We start from the raw sequence: 16,354 nt of genomic DNA, 5'->3' as shown, positions 1-16,354 counted from the left end.
CGAGAGGGGAGGGGTCGCGCGCCGCGCGCCGCGCTCACGTGACCGGCGGCGGTGCTATATAAGGGCGCGCGGGCCACGCAGCGGTCTTTTCGACCCGTGGTGCTGCTGGGTGGGAGCGCTCGGTGCGGCCCCGCCGGTGAGTGTGTGTGGGGTGTTCCCGCTCGATATGGGCCCGCGCCGCTCCGGGGGGCGGTGTGGAGCCGCTACGGGTGGGGCTTGGTCCCCGATGGGCGCTGGCGGGGGAGGATGGAGGTGGATTAGGTCGGTGGGGCCCGATTTGCGGCCTAGGCCGCTGGGCCGTTCTGAGGGGACTCCGCCTCGTGGCGGCCCTGAGGCGAGGAGGACGGGCAGCGGCCCCCCCCCCCCCCCCCCCCCGGGGGGAAAGTGTGTGAGAGGGCGTCCTGTGGAGCCCCCCCGCGCGGGCTGCGGGAAGGGGAGGCCGGCGCAGGCCCCGCGCAGATGGCGGGCCGGTGGAGCCCTGAGCCTTGAGGCCTGTCACCCCGCGCCAGAGTGGGGAGGGCTGGGGAGTGCCCTGGCTGTGAGCGCGGCGGGAAGGCTGCGCCTGCGGCCTGGGCTCGGTTTTGATGAGGTACCAGGTGATGATGGTGCCTGGTGAGGAGTGGAGCACAGCCCGCATTGCGGGGTCTCGTCCGGAAGCCCTTTTCCCCTAGGGAATGCTCCTGGAAGATGGCGCGTGGCAGCTGCAGAGATTAGCTTTAGATTTCTCTTTTTTAGCCCTGTATTAAGCTTTTAGGAAGGTAGCTTTCACCGGTAAATGGAAAGTGGTGTGCTAGGGTTAAGCGTTGCCTGCTTCTCTGTAAAGTAATGCTCGAAAGCAGATACAAATTAATGCTTGGAAGCAGATGCCAGGCTGGGGAGAGCCCTTTCGTTATGGGGAAGGTGGAGGTCGTCCCCTGCAGAATAATCACTTACTGTTAAATGAGGAGACAGCTGTACCTGTACCATATGCTCTGAGTAGTAGTTAGTTCTCTAAGGTTAAAGTCCCCATCTTAACAAAGTAGTGCGATATCTCACTTGGACTTCCATGTGCCTGCACATGATGAAAACTATGTTGGTAGGGACATCTGAGAGGGTGATGAATACCAACATATCTGAGCTGGGCATGGAATAGTGTGTAGTGGCATGTCTGGCGTGGCTGAAACACTGCAGTCCTTCCTGAGCAGCCAGATGAAGTTAGTGGCTGCAGGACTGACCTGGTTCTTACACACCAGAATTGAAGCTGTAGAAAATTAACAAGTCTTAAAAGTACAGGAGTGTAGGTGGGATCAGGGAGAGCTTTACTCCAAGGCTCAGAGTATTGTTTTGAGTTTTACTTGCATTTTTCAAAAGAGAATGTGTGAATGGAAAATCTTCATTCTTAGAAGAAAAACTAATGGATAATCTCTGTTTTCAGTTTAAGATGTGTCAACTACACTCTTCCCCCTGTCGTGGCTGCAAAATGGGTAAGTGCTGCTTCTGAAATATGGAGTTTAAATTGAGAATTAATGTGTAGGTGCACTTGGAGCAACTAGCCTGGAGTACTTCTGTATCAGAAAATTGTAGGACCAGTGTTTGTAATCATTAATTGTCTGTGGTGTCTCTTAAGGCAGTCCTCACTCTTCTGCTGAGTAAAGTCATGTCTGTCTTGGTACTGGAAGGTGCATGTGGGGCTCCTGTTGTTTCTGAACCACTGTCCAGCCTCTAACCAGGCTACGGTAGTACCCTAGGTGCCTTTTTTCCTTCATTACTGCTGTTTCACTATCCACAGCAATTAATAGTTTGTTTGGAAAAAAGTGCCTAATGCTGCTGTTTCAAAAAGAACCTGTAACTCTCAGGATTGATGGTAACTAAATCAGAGAGCCTATGATGGTTTCGTATAAGAGTAGTGGACAGAAGTGATTTCTGAAAACTCTGTGCTGAGGCTTTTTCCTGTGTGTAGTGTGACTGCTGGAGGTACTCCCTCTAGTTCTACAAGTCTCTGAAACACTTCTGTCTTTTCCAGATCTGCCACTGAATGTGGAGACTTGATGCTACTTCACAAGGTAAAAAATACTTAACTGAAAATTCAGCATAAAATGGTGCTGTTTGTCTAGTCAGCATCTTTTGTTCTAATAACATCAGCAGGCAGACTTTATTCCCTGAGCTAATTTTTCCCTGTGGTGCCACAATGATGACACTTATTTGCTACTCTTGACCAAAAGAATGATGAACACTTCTACCACCATAGCTTTTCTCTGAGGCACAACAAGTTAGAATTTCCTTTGATGTCTTGCCTTCTGAATATACTGTTCATAAAGGTTTTTTCTTACAGGATTTGAGTTGTACACTTGGAGGACTTGCAGGAGAAGCATCACCTGGTGAGAAAAGGGTCCATGTAGGGGTTTCTTCCATGGAGCTGCTGAAGCTGCAGTGAGAGGGGTGGGATGTGTAAAATGGGAGGGAAGTACTGTACTTTAGGATTAATTTCCACCAATAAGCAGAAAAAACCGATACTTGCTGGCATTCAAAGTCTTGAATGTTTTTTATGTTTTATTTGGAGAACTTAAATTTTTCAAAACTGTCACAAGATGTGATTGCTTGGTACTATTATTCCAAAGCAGATACAGTGATGATGGCATAGTTCAGCAGAATATCCTGTGAAGAACAGAGCTTTGTCTTTCGCTCCTATCTGATGTATCTAGCTCTTGTGATCTCTTGGTAGGTGTAGGCTTGGCCATGAAGGCTGAGGGAGTCTGATTTTTTTTTTCCTTTTGTTGCAGACACTGGGAGATGAAGCTATAAGCTGTGCAAGGTAAATATTGTATTACCTGCATTTGTAAAAACTGATTTATATGCCTGATGTGTGTAAAAGGCTGTGTGTGATGACTGCATAGTTCAGCAGATGACCCATGGTGATCACACTGCTACTGTCTTTCGCTCCTATCTGATGCAGCCTGCTGTACCTTTGGCTAAGTTTGACAGACAAATCACCTGGAAAGCTGTGGGCGAAACATTTTTCTTCTGCTCTGTAAATGTGTGTTGGAAATTTTTCAGAAATCTGTAAATGGGTTAAACATTAAAAAATCCAGGATGAATAGAAGGATAGAGTAGGTTCTGCTTGTGAAATTAAGCACAAATACAGCAGAATAAATTTGTTACTTCAGTAACAGAAAATCTTGATTGATGTGGTGTTAGTGCTCCAAGTTCTACAAGTGTTGTTGCTTTGCAGGCTGCCCTGGACAGAGGATACCTGTGCCTCCAGTGTGAGAAGCTTTCACCTGTTACTGATGTTGGTGAAGCCAAGGCCTTCCTAATTGAAGGTAATTAAAAAAAAAAAAAAAACAAAACATTTTTTTAGGTGGATGCTCTGTTTGTGTGCTGAATTGTAGCTTGGAAGTTTGCTTTTGGAGATAAGAGAGTCTGCAAATCCATTTTGTTTCTGGAAAATCTGAAGCAGAGATACTAGTGTACCTGAAATGTGCCTTCACATCCCCTATGCTTCATGATAAAAAGCATTAAGTAATTGTTTTGCAGTGTTAAAGATTTCTAGAATGTGCCAGTTGAGACTAAATGGTGAATGTGACAGTACTGTGAATTTAGTACCTGAAATGCTTTTCCTGGTTTAGGCCACCTTAGATGTTTACACAAAGTTCATGTCACCGAAGTCTGTGATTTAGAGGTTGCTCCTTTGCGCAATTTCAGCAGTCTCTGGAGCTGAGGAGTTAACATCTCCTGTGCTGGGGGGAATGGGAGATGGCTTCAGGCCCCCCTTGTGGAAGGATGGGAGTGTTGCAGTCTACTGTAGATGATGTTGAATCAGGTCTCTGATCCCAATGAGGATAAAACTTGACTAAACGCTGATACAGTATTTCACTGGAATTGTTCTTTGGGTAAAACTTCCTGCTGGACCCTATCTAATAGCAACTTTTCCTTTGCAGGCTTCCAAAGTGTTTTGCATTGTGATGTAAGTACTTGTTTAACTTTACAAGTATTAGCATTAAAAAATATGCCTAGAACTGAAGTATTTAACTGCATGGAAGCTGGGAGGGAGGAGGTGGAAGGGGCCAGTGTTGGCCACTGCTTGCACCTTGGCCAAAACAGGAGGATGCTCAAGGGGAGAACTGCTGGATAAGGCCCAGCCTCAACAGGCTGGTTTGTGCTAAGCTCTTCACTGTGTGCCTGTGGGCTCATGAAGTTGCTCTGATAGCACTATTTGCTTATTTACCCTCTTCCCTGTAGCAGCTTTAGCCTAAAGCAGATAGCTGTCCAGTGACTGACAGTGAGAGCTGCCTGTGTGATGAGATGTGACTACCTTGACTTCAATCATGGAGGTCTGCAATTAGCTCTATCTGACTTCAGGCACCTGACTAGATTTCATCCTTGTGTGTTTGCTGGTGTGCTCTTCTGATACTTTGCTTTGTTCCAGGGCTGGTGTGGTGGAGCAGTGAAGTGGTACAATTGGTAGTGCTACCAGTAAAAGTAAGTTGGACAGTAAATGCATAGGACTGGTCAGAACTGTGTGATAGATGATGGGGAAGTTTCTAGATGCTGGCCTCTAATTGCAGTGTAGCTGCAGTGTTAAGCAGAAGGTTCCTTGAGTATTTTCTTACCTCTACCAATAGATGACAGTTTACTAGCAGCCTACAAGCTTTACTTACCCAAGGTGCTAGGGACTGAATCTCATGCTTTGACTAAAGACTGTGATAAGATACGGTGATGATTGTAACAGTAATGGACAAAGGATTTCTGGAAGTCTTAACTGGACTGACATTTCTTATGTGTGTATCCTAGATCTGAGTGTGGGAGAACTGCTGGATACTTTGACAGATGCTTCTTACTTGGTAAGCTGCTGCTTCTCAGTTGCCATAAATAAGACTATTACTTCAGAATGTTAACAGCTTTCCGTAACTGAAAAGAAATAGCGTGGACCAGTTGAAATAATGTAACTGCTATGGACTGCTTGAGTTTCTTCTTAATAACAAAGAATGTGTGTGACCTAGCACAAGCTCTGCACTGCCAACCAAAACCAGTGCAGTTATTTGCTATTTAACTTTTTACAGGTTAAATCAAGTAGTAGGCTTTTGCAGGGAGTAGTGCTGATCTTAAATAGAGGAATGTGGTAAATTATTTGTCTCACTGGCTAGATTAGAGCTTTTATGTGATGTGAATGGAGATGTGGTTGGGGGTAAGGTCTGAAATGCTGAGGTCAGGTCCTCTAAGGGCAGACAAAAGTAACAAAACATTGAGCTTCTCTAAGCATGTACTGTTTGTGATGATTAATTCTAAGCAATGGGAATCTCTCTGAAAGAGACTGAGGAGGACTCTTGCACTGAAACAGTACATGCATTCAGACTAACTTTTGAAGTGCTGCCAAGGAGAGTGTTAATAAATTTTCACTTGTTAGTGAAGCTTGTAGGGAGTTTGTGTGAGAAACAAGACTGACTTATCTCTGAGGTAAGTGTAGAGTACACGAGGTTTAATTACTGGAATATTGTCTTTGTGCTAAATGCCTGGATAGTGGTGCCTAAAATCAGTCCTATCATAGGTCTGGTAGTTAATGGTATACTTTATGTAGAGTTCTGTTTGTATTAACAGAAGATGTGGCCTCTGACTCTAAAAACTGGGGGTTTATTGCTGGATGTCTTTACACAGTAGAAATATAAAGGAACTGAGTCAGTGGAGACCACTTCAGCCAATACAGTGTTGATAACTTAGTACAGAGCAGAATGCACAGTAGCAAACAACTGTCATAGCTCATATCGGATGTATCCGGCTATCCTGTGAACTGACACTACAACACTGCACGCTTGAATTAAGAAAAAAGCAAAACACCAACCCTATATGCTGTGGTTGTCACTACTTGGTAATTTTTGCTAGCCTTAGTTATGTTGAATACAACTTTACATTGGGGAGAGACAGTATCAGAAAGCAAATAGTAGCTTTCTACACTTCCCTGATTCTTCCAATGTTAGTAATTCTGTATTTCTGGTTCAGTTATGATTTGTAAGCTTTGTATATCCTAGTTGGGTGTTGCAAGTTAAAGTTCTTGCCAGTTGCCAGCTGAAACGCAGCCTCCTTGTAGGTAAAATGAGTTTAGTAAATAGAATTTCATAGATAAATAATTAAACTTACATATAGTGATGTCTATTCTGATACAGCTTCTCTCTTTCTCAGGAAAGGACTGTCCTGTCTGTAACTTCATTAGGTAAGACCACCCAGCAGATGAATTTTGTTTAAGCTTCTGGGAATACTTGTAGCCACTGATGAAATTTGATTCTGCCAAATGAATTACTGTGATATTACAATTTCCGTTCCACTTTTCTCTGAGGCTGCAAAGTTGCTGTGGAGCTTTTAGCAGTTGTGCTACTGTGTATGTTAATTGTGTTTTCTTGCTTTAGGTGACGAGGCAACTTTAAATTCCTGTATGAAGAACTGAGAAGGTGAGTGTAACTATAGTAATAACAATTTATTTGCTGGAACAAATGATGATAACCTTAGCCTGAACTCTCTCTCTGAACAGAGATGAAAATCTAAGGTCTGAGTTGTTCCCAGCAAGCCTCTTGTGTGGATTTGGTGCCTTATAATGGTTCTTCTGTCTGTCTTAATAGGTGGAAGATTGCAAAACAGTGGGTTACACTTGCATGAACAGCATTAAAAAAGCCAAAGGTTTTTTTACCACACTGTTAATGTTTGCCTGATGCTGATTGGAACCAATAAAAACTTGTAAACTCTACTTGTTGTGAACTGCTTTCTGACTTGAATAGCTTGCTGTAAAACAGCTGCAGGCTACTCTATAAAAGCTTCAAATGCTTGATTTAGACCAGGGACTAAACTAGTTTAAATGCTAGTCCTGCAAGTGTCTTAACTTAGGTGTCAGATGTTGCTAGTCTGCAGGCTGTAGTTGACCTGACCAATACAAAGATTTGGACAAAGCTAAATAAGTAATAATTAGTGGTTTGTTGGTGAGAGCTAAACACTACTACTTGTGTATTTGCTCCTAAAGTGACAGGCCACCAGTAAGTCTGGTATTACGTGTTCAGGCACAGAATAAGCATTACAGCTTGGACACTGCTAACCCTTTTCCACTGGACTCTTAGTCTAATCTGGTCACTGGCATTAGTCTGGAGCAAGACAGTATCTAGCCTCCATGAGGAAAAAATAATTAAATGGGGAGATGGGAGATTTTGATACTACTATTTAAAAAACCTGCTTATGAGGCACTAGGGCCTGCTAAGGTATTGCTGCATCCCAAAATTCATTAACGGTAGGTTTCTTCTCTGGAAAAATTTGACTTTCCCCATTTTTCTGTCTCAAGAATGATAGCAGTATGGGAGAGTGAGCTCTGTGAAGAACTCATGCTCCATACACTTGAGCTATTGCTGTAGCACTTCTAATGAGAAGTAAAACTAGACAACCAATCTGTTCTGCAGGACTATTTTCAGATTAATGCTCCCTAGAACCCTTCAATAGGAGGAATAGGTTTGTCATATCTCCCTCCCACTCCTGCTGGTACAATCTACTGGAATTTAAATTACATATTATAGAAAGAGCTGAAATCTTCTTAGCCAGAATAATATTTCATCCTAGAGAAAATGAATTAGACATGATCCTGTGTCCATGTGCAAATTAAATCTCTTCTGCACTAAAGCAAAAGCCATTAATAAGGCTTGTTTTCATGCAGAGCTGATTAGTAGTATCTTAATACTCCCCTCCCCACCATACTACTTTTTAAAATACCACACTTCATTGTGCCTGTTAAAGAGCTTGAAGGGACTGTCATAGCCTGCAGTGTAGAAGAAGTCTTCATGGAATGGTTGGCCTCTCTTTCTTAAGATTCTGGCCAAGACTTCAGCTTCCTCGGCATATTTCTCTGGGGAGGCAAATCCACCGAAGGACCTGGTAGAAGTGACAAGGGAGGGGGATTATGTTAAGAGTTCAAGCCCCTGTTTTTTGTTTTCATAAAGGAAACTTCAGGCTTGCAAAGCATGCAGTGTTTGAGCACTTCTGATGCAGTTAGTAGTTAATAGGTGCACTATGCAGAAGTAGCTCTCAGGGAACATATGGCTATGTATGCTATTTTAAAAGGCAGGAGTTTTTAAACTGGTTGCTTGCAATTCTGAGAGTATTACCTGACACAGATTGTTGCCTGTGGCTGTAATACATGCAAGAGAGGGCAAGAGTAGCTTTGGATGCTTTTCCTGTAATAAAGAACTGTGGGAGTTTGATGCTACAACTAAAGAGGGATGGAAGAGTGATTTAGTTGTTCCGTAGCACAGCAGAGAATGTGCCCAAGGGAAGAGGATGTTGTAGGCTGCATTTCTATAAAGTCCACTCAATGCAATATTCAAGAGTTTGCTGAAGAATGTATGTTTCAAAACTTGGTTATTTCTTTGCTCTTAGTAAGAGACCCAAGGATAAAGATTTCTAAATGCTCAGGTTTTGCCAATCAAGGCTCTGAATCCACAGTTAAAAATCAGCTCTAAGCAAGAGCAGTCCAGACTCTATTAAGAGTAGCTATTCTTTCAGTAGCTACCTTCACGTGTGAGCTGTGCTGATGCTGCTTACCGGACAAAGATCCCTGCTGCCTTCCGTTCCTCAATAAACACATCTGAGTCTGTGGGCTGTGGTGGGGAGTCCTGGTGTTCAAATGGCACAAAGAAAGAGATCTTGAAGTCTGTGCAGCCAGATTTTATCAGGCATGTCACTGGCACAGTCATGTCAATCTTCATTTCTAGAGGCAAGGAAAAAAAGTTGCAAGCTGTGCCTGAATGCTGCTGGAAGGGGTCCTGCAGGCTTACCCTAAAAGCAGAAACCAAAAGCAGCCTTGGGGATTGAGTGGCCTAATGGAGGCACATGGGTGTTAGATTAGGAACACTAGCTGTGTCCTCCAACTCATCTACTGTTTTATACTATTTGGCTCCATCTTGTGTTTGTGCTTCTTGCACAAAGCCAGCACATTGTACCTTGCTCATTCTTCCCTTGGATGTAGTGGAAGAGTTTCCAGAAGCCCTGGCGCATCGCCTCCTTCTGGCTTTCTCCCCTAATGACTGTGCTGACCCACTTTGCCGTCTCATACTGACGCAGTTCATAATCCTTTGCCTGAAAGGTAGCAAAAGTCATGGTAACCATGAGATGATTATTCAAGATGACAAATTAAATGGCTGCTTTTTCCAAATCAGCATGAAAGTATTGTTGCAATGAGATAGCACTGGGCAGCCTCTTTGCTGCAGACTCTACGAATACCCCCAACACCTAACTGATGCCTCCCTTGCAAAACCATGTTGTTCTGCTTTAAGCTGAGCTCTTAATAGCTAATAAATAGGTGTTCCTCTCCCCCTTTGCAATTAGGTGTGAGCAGTGTCCGTAGTAATACTTCCCAGCTCCTCCACACTCATCAGACCGAGAATCCCAAATCCACCTTAGCTCTGCAGCACCCTGACTGCAGAGAGCTCTGTTCCCCAGTTACCATCGTGTCTGCGGAGCTCCACCGAGGGGACTGCAGGTCCAGGGACAGAAATGTTTGCTTGAAGGATTTGATCATCTTGCCAGAGCTGAAAGGCAGATATGGTTCATTGGCCTCTCCTCAATCAATGTGGGATATATGGGGCAGAAGAAAGCACTAGGGCTTTTCTGCCTGATGTCAGAGAGCTTTTCCTCAGCCTCTGGTTTCCAACCTTTCAGTAACACTTGCTACACTGAGAAGTGACTGGAAAAGTTCAGGTAAAGGATAGATGCTTTCTAAAAGGCAATCATCCCTGAAATTGTGAAAGGTTTGGATTCCACTGCTTATCCCCAGTGATTCAACACGGGCTGGAATCCTTTTAGCCCTGAAGGAACCAACAGGACCAGGAAACTACCTCGAGGCTCATGTGGGAATGTTCATCTTATGAGTTATGCTGCCTTTGCTGCTCTGTGAAGTGAAGGCATTTCCTGGCGGCAAAACAGAAGGTTGAGATTCTGCAAGTGGCAGTTTTGTGGAAATCTGTGAGTAAAAATGACTTTAGAAGTTCAACTGCTTTGCTCCTGGATGAAAATGTGTTGGTGTTGATGGGTACTCTGGTATTGACTGTGCCTGTAACTTTATTGGGCCTCTTATTATAGCAGATGCCTTTCTTAAGGCTTTTAGCCCAGGAGTCTTATGAATAGATGAGATCTTCTGTATTTATGAATACGTAGCTACTTTCCCGGCTACACACAGGAGGAAAAAGCTGAAAATGAAAACACTCAACTTCCTTTCCCTGTCCCAAAATAAAGCAAGTGAAAATAATCAAAATCACTACTGTAATAATCACATCTGGTTAAAATTCTTGAGGTTTTAGGAGCCTTGGATTTGTCAATCCCTGAGAAAATCTCTGCTTTCTGTTATGTTATGATGTCCTTTGTGCTTCACGTTGCAAAGACAGCACATAGTTAATTCAGCACTTATCCTGATTATAGTACATTGTCTTAGAGTATAACTTAATTGCACGTTTCTTGGGCAACAGAGCAAACTTTCAGGTTATTTTTCATTCCTCCACCTCCTCAACGGTTTATAGCCACCCACACAACAAGAAACCACTGCCCGGTCACTGGTGGCTCTACTTTTTTCATGGGCTTTTAGTATTAAAGGTGCACTGATGCAATTCACAGCATGTCCCCCCTCCAGTGGTAAAGTCTTTAAGGTATGCCATCTTCAACATGATGTTTGTGAATGGATGGTTTTGTACCATGACTATTTTATAAAATCAGGAACTGCCTTGTGCTACCTGACTACCATATCCGTTTCCATTTTCTTCTGACATAGACTACTGTTAATCCCCTTCTGTACCCTGGTTTAGAGGTGGCTACAAGGAGTTCTCTGGGATCTATGAGGTTGAAAAGCTTTTATCAAAAAAGACAAAACCTGCTGGCACTAGTTTCACTTACAGTCCTTAAAATAAGCAGTGCACAAAGCACTCACGTATTGAGCTTTTTCTAGCAGCTCCTTCACTTGTCACCCTAAAGCAAGGCAGGATCAGCAGGAGACAGATGCCAGCAGTTAAAAGCAGACATTGTCCCCCTCCCTGTCCCAGTCTGAAGATACATCTTCAGCAAGCTTTACCAGGATGACTGGTCACCGGGGACTGCTACGCGCTCCCAAGCTGGACAGTTTAATACACTTTTTGTCAATAGTATTTACAAATTGCCAAAGCATAATGATAAAGCAGGAATCCAATCGTTTTATTAGAATCAAGTGTGAGTAATTATACTGAAACTTCCTACAGTAATTTATTTTATCCATTGCCATTTCAAAGGCAAAGACGATACTGAGTTGCTGTCAAATTCACTTTCTATTTCGCCTTGCTACAACTTGATAGAAAACATGTTTCTCCTCTTCGTGTGCTTCCTGGGTATGTTAGAAAGCATAGGAGTGAATGTTCCTCCATTTCAGCACATGCTGTTGTAGTAGCTCCCTTGTTTCTGTACTTGCCAATTCCAACCCCTTTCTGACACACTTTTTCTTAACTGCTGGTTAGAGCTCTCACAGCTGTGTCTTATAACTTTGTGGCCAGTACTATTGGTGACTGCATGTAAGAAATATTTTTGAATTACATAAAACAGTGCTTTTCTTAGTGGGAGGAGACAAACTGAGAAGAATCCTCCAAATATTTACAGTTGAATTCATTTGTATATCTACAGGAAAGCCTAGTTTTGAGATTTCTATCTGTTCATATAAATAGGATTGTAGGATGTCTAGGGTTTTTCTGCAGCTGTTAACACATGTCCCGAAGGGACAGAGAGCATAGCAGGCATCTTCATGGGTTACACTGATGCCGTAAGTGTAGCCGGAACACGCTGTTCCACAAGCTGCTAATTATATTAAGAAAATGGAGAAAGTAGGCATACTTACATTTTAAGCTGTCCTTATCCTCCTAGCTATTGCAGTCTGTCCTTCTGAGGCTGCACATACAAGATGCTGCGTGTCTGTTTATTTTAGTTTCGTCAAACTCCGCCCATGCCCCAGCCCCACAGGAGGGAGATGCTGTCATGAAAACCAGAAGGTTGTAGCCTTCTCCTCCTCTGGGTCTCATTGGAGAGCTCCCACGCAAATGCCGAAAGCCCCACCTACTGCTCATGAGCAACATTGGGTCCAGTGTGTGATCTGGCTCCATAAACAGTTTTGCACCCTTGTGTAACTTCCCCTGGTTTCCATGGCTTTCTGCCTACTTCTTTTTGTGCTCTCGGGAGAAAGAATTTCACGTAAATAACGTTCCCCTCCCTGCCTCTGATTACATGAGAGTGATGGTACAGAATGACAGCTTTTCCTTTTTAGCCCTGGGGTAACACGGTAGGTAGAAATCTGGCTGCAAAGTAAGCTAAGACCACCCTCACGAGATTTCTGCTGCCATGTTATGAAAGACAGACAGTGTTCTATAATGGCTGGCAGTTTTGAGTGGTATTTGAGACTAATCAGCCCCCTAAGCCCTTGGATATCTGCACAAAGGGGTTATACAAAGCTATTGTGAAATTCTGTCCTGCTTAAAATACACAGAGGGAAGCTGGACTCTTCATTTAACCTGCTGCAGCTCCAGGCCTATTTAGGTACCAGCACAACAGAGCAGATTAAACTCCACAGTTTGAGTTCTGAGAACACCTCCCGTGTTTGTCACAGTTTGTGCAAATTCCTTGCAGCAGCCAAATTGAGCTAAGCTCTCCGGAACATTTGAAACCAATAACTGGGAATGACTTTTAACAGGAAACACGCTTTGCTTGCAGAGAACTTCATCCGGGTGCTGTGTGATACACTCCTATACCAAAAGGGGGAATAAAAAAAGCCCCAAACCATGCTGAATAGCAATTACAAACTTATCTCTAAAGCCACAGAAGTAGTGTGGTATATAGAGTGGTTTACTAATGGAGCCTATTAGAACGTGCTAAGGCTGAAATGCAGAACCAGTTCTCTGCATGCTTTGTAAACTTTCAATTTTGCCTGTGTTCTGCTTGGGTCAAACAGGAAAATCAGCAGGGCGTTTTGGAGCAGCAGAACCTGCTACTTCATGGTCTTTGCTCAGGAGCTACAGGCATGCAAAGGCACGTGCTTATGTAAGGTTAGTTGTTACGTTACTCTGTCACCCTAACATTCCCGTTAAGTGTGTACTAGTAATTATTTTCTCCAGAGTAGAGAAGGCCATGTGAAAAACCATACCCAGCCACAACAGTTTGGCAAATCTCAACAAATTTACCCCGATCACGAGCATGGAGAAGTATTGCCTTGAAAGGAGGGGCAATTAATCTGTAGATAAACACGAGCCCGCTGTGAATTCTCGTTTTGTTTCTGAAACAGAGAGGCCCAGAACAAATCCCCAGTCAGTTTGTATGTGTCCAGCTGATGTCCCCAACAAAGAGCTAACTGTTCCTGGTGGAGTAGCCCAAGGCTGGAGAACAATCATCAGTGTTTTCCCCAGAAGTTGTTTTCCAACACTCTTGTTTTTCACATATACATTGAGAGAACATGTCAACAGTTGGAAGAGACAGGAGGGCAGGCATGAGTACATGTATTCTGTACAGATCTATATACATACTCAATACCCGAACCACATTGAATTAGGGGGATGAGGAAGGGATTAGGATGGAAGCTGACACATAGTTTCACTGGTACCTCCAAATAGGGGAACTAGCCAGGCTATCTCTACTGCATGGGGAGAAGCAAAACCAGGCAGTAATGAAGGCTCGTACTGCTTGTATAAATACCAACCTCTCCTTGTACGCTCTAACGCAAAGAGTTGCTGCCCACAGCAGAGCCCTAAATGTACTAATTAAACAGGCAGTAATCAAGTCTCAAAGGTAGCCTATGACACCTCTGTTTAAAGTCATATATATATATATGTCTGGGGCTTGGCTGGTATTTTCTAGAAGAGCTGACAAATCAATGTTTTTCTGTACTGTTGCCTTCAACTCAAGGAGTAGAGATGAGGGCATAAGCACATACAAGCATGTGGTTTGTAGCTTAACTTTACTGTTTTCAGCAGGTACTTCTGGGCAGAGCACTGTAATGAACTTCAGTAACAGTTTTTCAGGCTAGCAGCTTCTATTGGGGAAGTATAAGGACAAGCCTGTGATATGATCAGTTGTGATTTCCATTTTCATGTCTGTAGACTATCTATGCTTGTCTCTAACAAGCCCAGAGAAGACCTTAAGCAGCATGCTGTAAAGCAAAAATGCTTACATCTGTTCTGTGACAACATTACAATAGCTGCTGTCAAATTCATGCAAGTGTGCTGTAAGTTGCCTTTATCCTAGAGGCAAGCACAGACTGCTTGCACAAAAAAGACGAACCTTTCCCACTGACCTAATTGTGTAAGGATTGGAGAAGCCCAGGAAAAAATGTTTTGTTACAGTAGGGTTAATGATAACTTTGAGTCATGTTCTTGTAACTGACAAGTCTGTAGTATAATATGAGAAAATTATGTGTTAGGGAGTGAGGGATGGATGTGTCTCCAAGTATGGCCACTCACATGTTGAACACGTGGTCTCATCGCAAATGCCCCAGGCAGTTTTGCGTTTCTGCCTAAGCCTGTCAGATTACAGTTAGGCTTGTGTTTGATAACAATTTTGATTTAAAAGAACTGAGACTTCACGTATGAATGGTATTTGCTTTTGCAAGATGATGCAGAACCCTTACTTCACAACACAGAAGTTGAGCATGTGATGCTTATAGTTTCCCTAAATAATAGTGCAGGGCAACAAGTGTCTTTATATGTTGTTAGATGAACTGTGGTTTTCTGCAAATTCATCTCCCAAAAGAAGCCTCTTATCTTCTTGCTCTAAGGAGAGAGAAAGCCTTCTAGCAAATTCCATTTTATACCTTATTCTCACTTCCAGCGAGGAAAATGAAGAAGCATAAGCATGCCATCTTCTAAAGAAGCAGTTGAATGTACAATAGTGCTGCTCCAAGGAGATTCCATATTGTCCTTTGCAAATTGTGGAAATGAAGTCTCTGCCATAAGTCTAACGATGGTATTTAGACCTTATGCTCTAACCTACACATTTTATGTCAGCACACCAATTTGTTATTACTGGATTGGCCTTCAGCCAAAAAATCATTTGCTTTCTGGAAATACATATGTGGATTTTGCCCATCTGCTTTTTGCCTGATTCCAGCTAATTCGTTACAAATGACACACGAAACCATTGCATCTCCCTGCTACCTTGAACAGCTGACTCAGTGACAGCATTACCTAAAATCTTGCTACATGAGTGACTCCTTGCTTACTTCCATCAGAGATTGCAGGGAACTGACTGCCTTCAACCAAACAAAAAGCTTCCTACATCCAACACCACTGCAGAGCATTCTTGACTTGGCACTTTCCATGATTTCTCTGCTGAAGGTCACATTTTGGAATCATTCTAGGTTTGGGAAATTAATCCTAAATTAATCATTCTTTCCAGCTGCCATGAAAAACCTTCTTAAACCTTCCTCTTTTCTGTCCATAGAGCCCAGAGAGAAACTGGAAGCTTTCTCAGTTTCATATACTGCTTTATTCACTTGGCTTCTTTCCAAAATAAGGGGGTTTTTTAATATGGATCTGTTTAGGGACATAACTATCAGCTGAACCCCACAGCGATTGTCTCAGTAAACTTATTTACCCAGCACTGATACTTAACTAAATCCACAGAAAACCTGCAGTCCTCTCTGAGTGCTGGAAGGAGAAGAAGTAAATTCAGCTTCCCCTACAAGTTCATCCACATTCTGCTGTTGACAGATTCTTCTTAGGAAGAAGAACATGAAACAAGGTGAATTTTTATCTTCAAGATAAGAACACATCATTCAGGGAAACAGAATTAAGGTCACATAGGTAAATGCTAGAAAAAAGCCTTGACACAAATCTATTGTATTGCTATTTTTGCCTTTTTAAATGGTTTTTAGTAATGACTTAAGCTATAGCCTGGAATGAGAGAGATACACCTTCTTAGCAAATACAGCTCTGAAGAGGAAGGAGCCAGGTGTCAATCATCTGAGAACATTACTCAGAGAGAGGGCTCAAAAAACAACCTTAAGGAAAACAAGCATTTAATGATTGTTTCTTATCAATAGGGAAGTCCAATATTTGAAGTCACCAACAATCCGTACCACAAATAATGCTCTCAAGCGATATGGAGCAGGAACACACCGGCTCTGCATTTTCTTTCTTTGCTCCACCTTCCTAAATCTTTAAAGTGATCTTTTCCTTCTCTTTTTTCTTCACCTGCTTTGGCTGGCTCCCTCCCTCCCTCAGCTTTCTCCAATCTGTATGCTGCATGGGGTGAGGCCACCTGGCAGCTCCTCTGCCCAGGGCCTGGGATAAGCTCCTGACTCTGCTGAAGGCTTATTTTGAGATGATGGGAGCAGCCCGTATCATCTGAAAAGGACCCAGGT

The 16,354-nt window shown here is 43.1% G+C and overlaps 1 protein-coding gene, 1 long non-coding RNA gene and 6 other non-coding genes across 8 annotated transcripts; 7 read left to right on the top strand and 1 right to left on the bottom strand.

Annotated features, from left to right (window-relative positions):
* Positions 1-16: 16 nt before the first annotated feature.
* Positions 17-6,712, top strand: LOC129209194 (uncharacterized). The gene is made up of 12 exons (XR_008578011.1): positions 17-136; positions 1,415-1,463; positions 2,003-2,042; positions 2,312-2,357; positions 2,760-2,791; positions 3,209-3,299; positions 3,918-3,943; positions 4,406-4,458; positions 4,771-4,820; positions 6,154-6,184; positions 6,378-6,419; positions 6,588-6,712. It is a non-coding gene; the product is annotated as an uncharacterized LOC129209194 (long non-coding RNA).
* LOC129209749 (small nucleolar RNA SNORD74) lies at positions 1,048-1,125 on the top strand. The gene has a single exon (XR_008578193.1). It is a non-coding gene; the product is annotated as a small nucleolar RNA SNORD74 (small nucleolar RNA).
* Positions 1,859-1,924, top strand: LOC129209755 (small nucleolar RNA SNORD75). The gene has a single exon (XR_008578199.1). It is a non-coding gene; the product is annotated as a small nucleolar RNA SNORD75 (small nucleolar RNA).
* LOC129209751 (small nucleolar RNA snR60/Z15/Z230/Z193/J17) lies at positions 2,598-2,680 on the top strand. Its single transcript, XR_008578195.1, has one exon. It is a non-coding gene; the product is annotated as a small nucleolar RNA snR60/Z15/Z230/Z193/J17 (small nucleolar RNA).
* On the top strand, positions 2,850-2,935 carry LOC129209752 (small nucleolar RNA snR60/Z15/Z230/Z193/J17). Its single transcript, XR_008578196.1, has one exon. It is a non-coding gene; the product is annotated as a small nucleolar RNA snR60/Z15/Z230/Z193/J17 (small nucleolar RNA).
* Positions 5,241-5,319, top strand: LOC129209741 (small nucleolar RNA SNORD79). Its single transcript, XR_008578185.1, has one exon. It is a non-coding gene; the product is annotated as a small nucleolar RNA SNORD79 (small nucleolar RNA).
* HEBP2 (heme binding protein 2) lies at positions 5,588-11,960 on the bottom strand. The gene is made up of 5 exons (XM_054833231.1): positions 11,849-11,960; positions 9,446-9,530; positions 8,943-9,078; positions 8,545-8,710; positions 5,588-7,875 (listed from the first exon to the last, which is right to left on the bottom strand). Exons 2-5 carry the CDS (start codon positions 9,518-9,520, stop codon positions 7,701-7,703), a joined length of 552 nt encoding a protein of 183 aa, XP_054689206.1. The 5' UTR covers positions 9,521-9,530; positions 11,849-11,960; the 3' UTR covers positions 5,588-7,700.
* On the top strand, positions 6,235-6,310 carry LOC129209748 (small nucleolar RNA SNORD47). Its single transcript, XR_008578192.1, has one exon. It is a non-coding gene; the product is annotated as a small nucleolar RNA SNORD47 (small nucleolar RNA).
* Positions 11,961-16,354: the final 4,394 nt, after the last annotated feature.

This window comes from Grus americana, chromosome 8, assembly GCF_028858705.1.
Source record: "Grus americana isolate bGruAme1 chromosome 8, bGruAme1.mat, whole genome shotgun sequence".
Taxonomy (NCBI): Eukaryota; Metazoa; Chordata; class Aves; order Gruiformes; family Gruidae; genus Grus; species Grus americana.
This window is presented reverse-complemented; position numbering and strand designations above follow the sequence as displayed.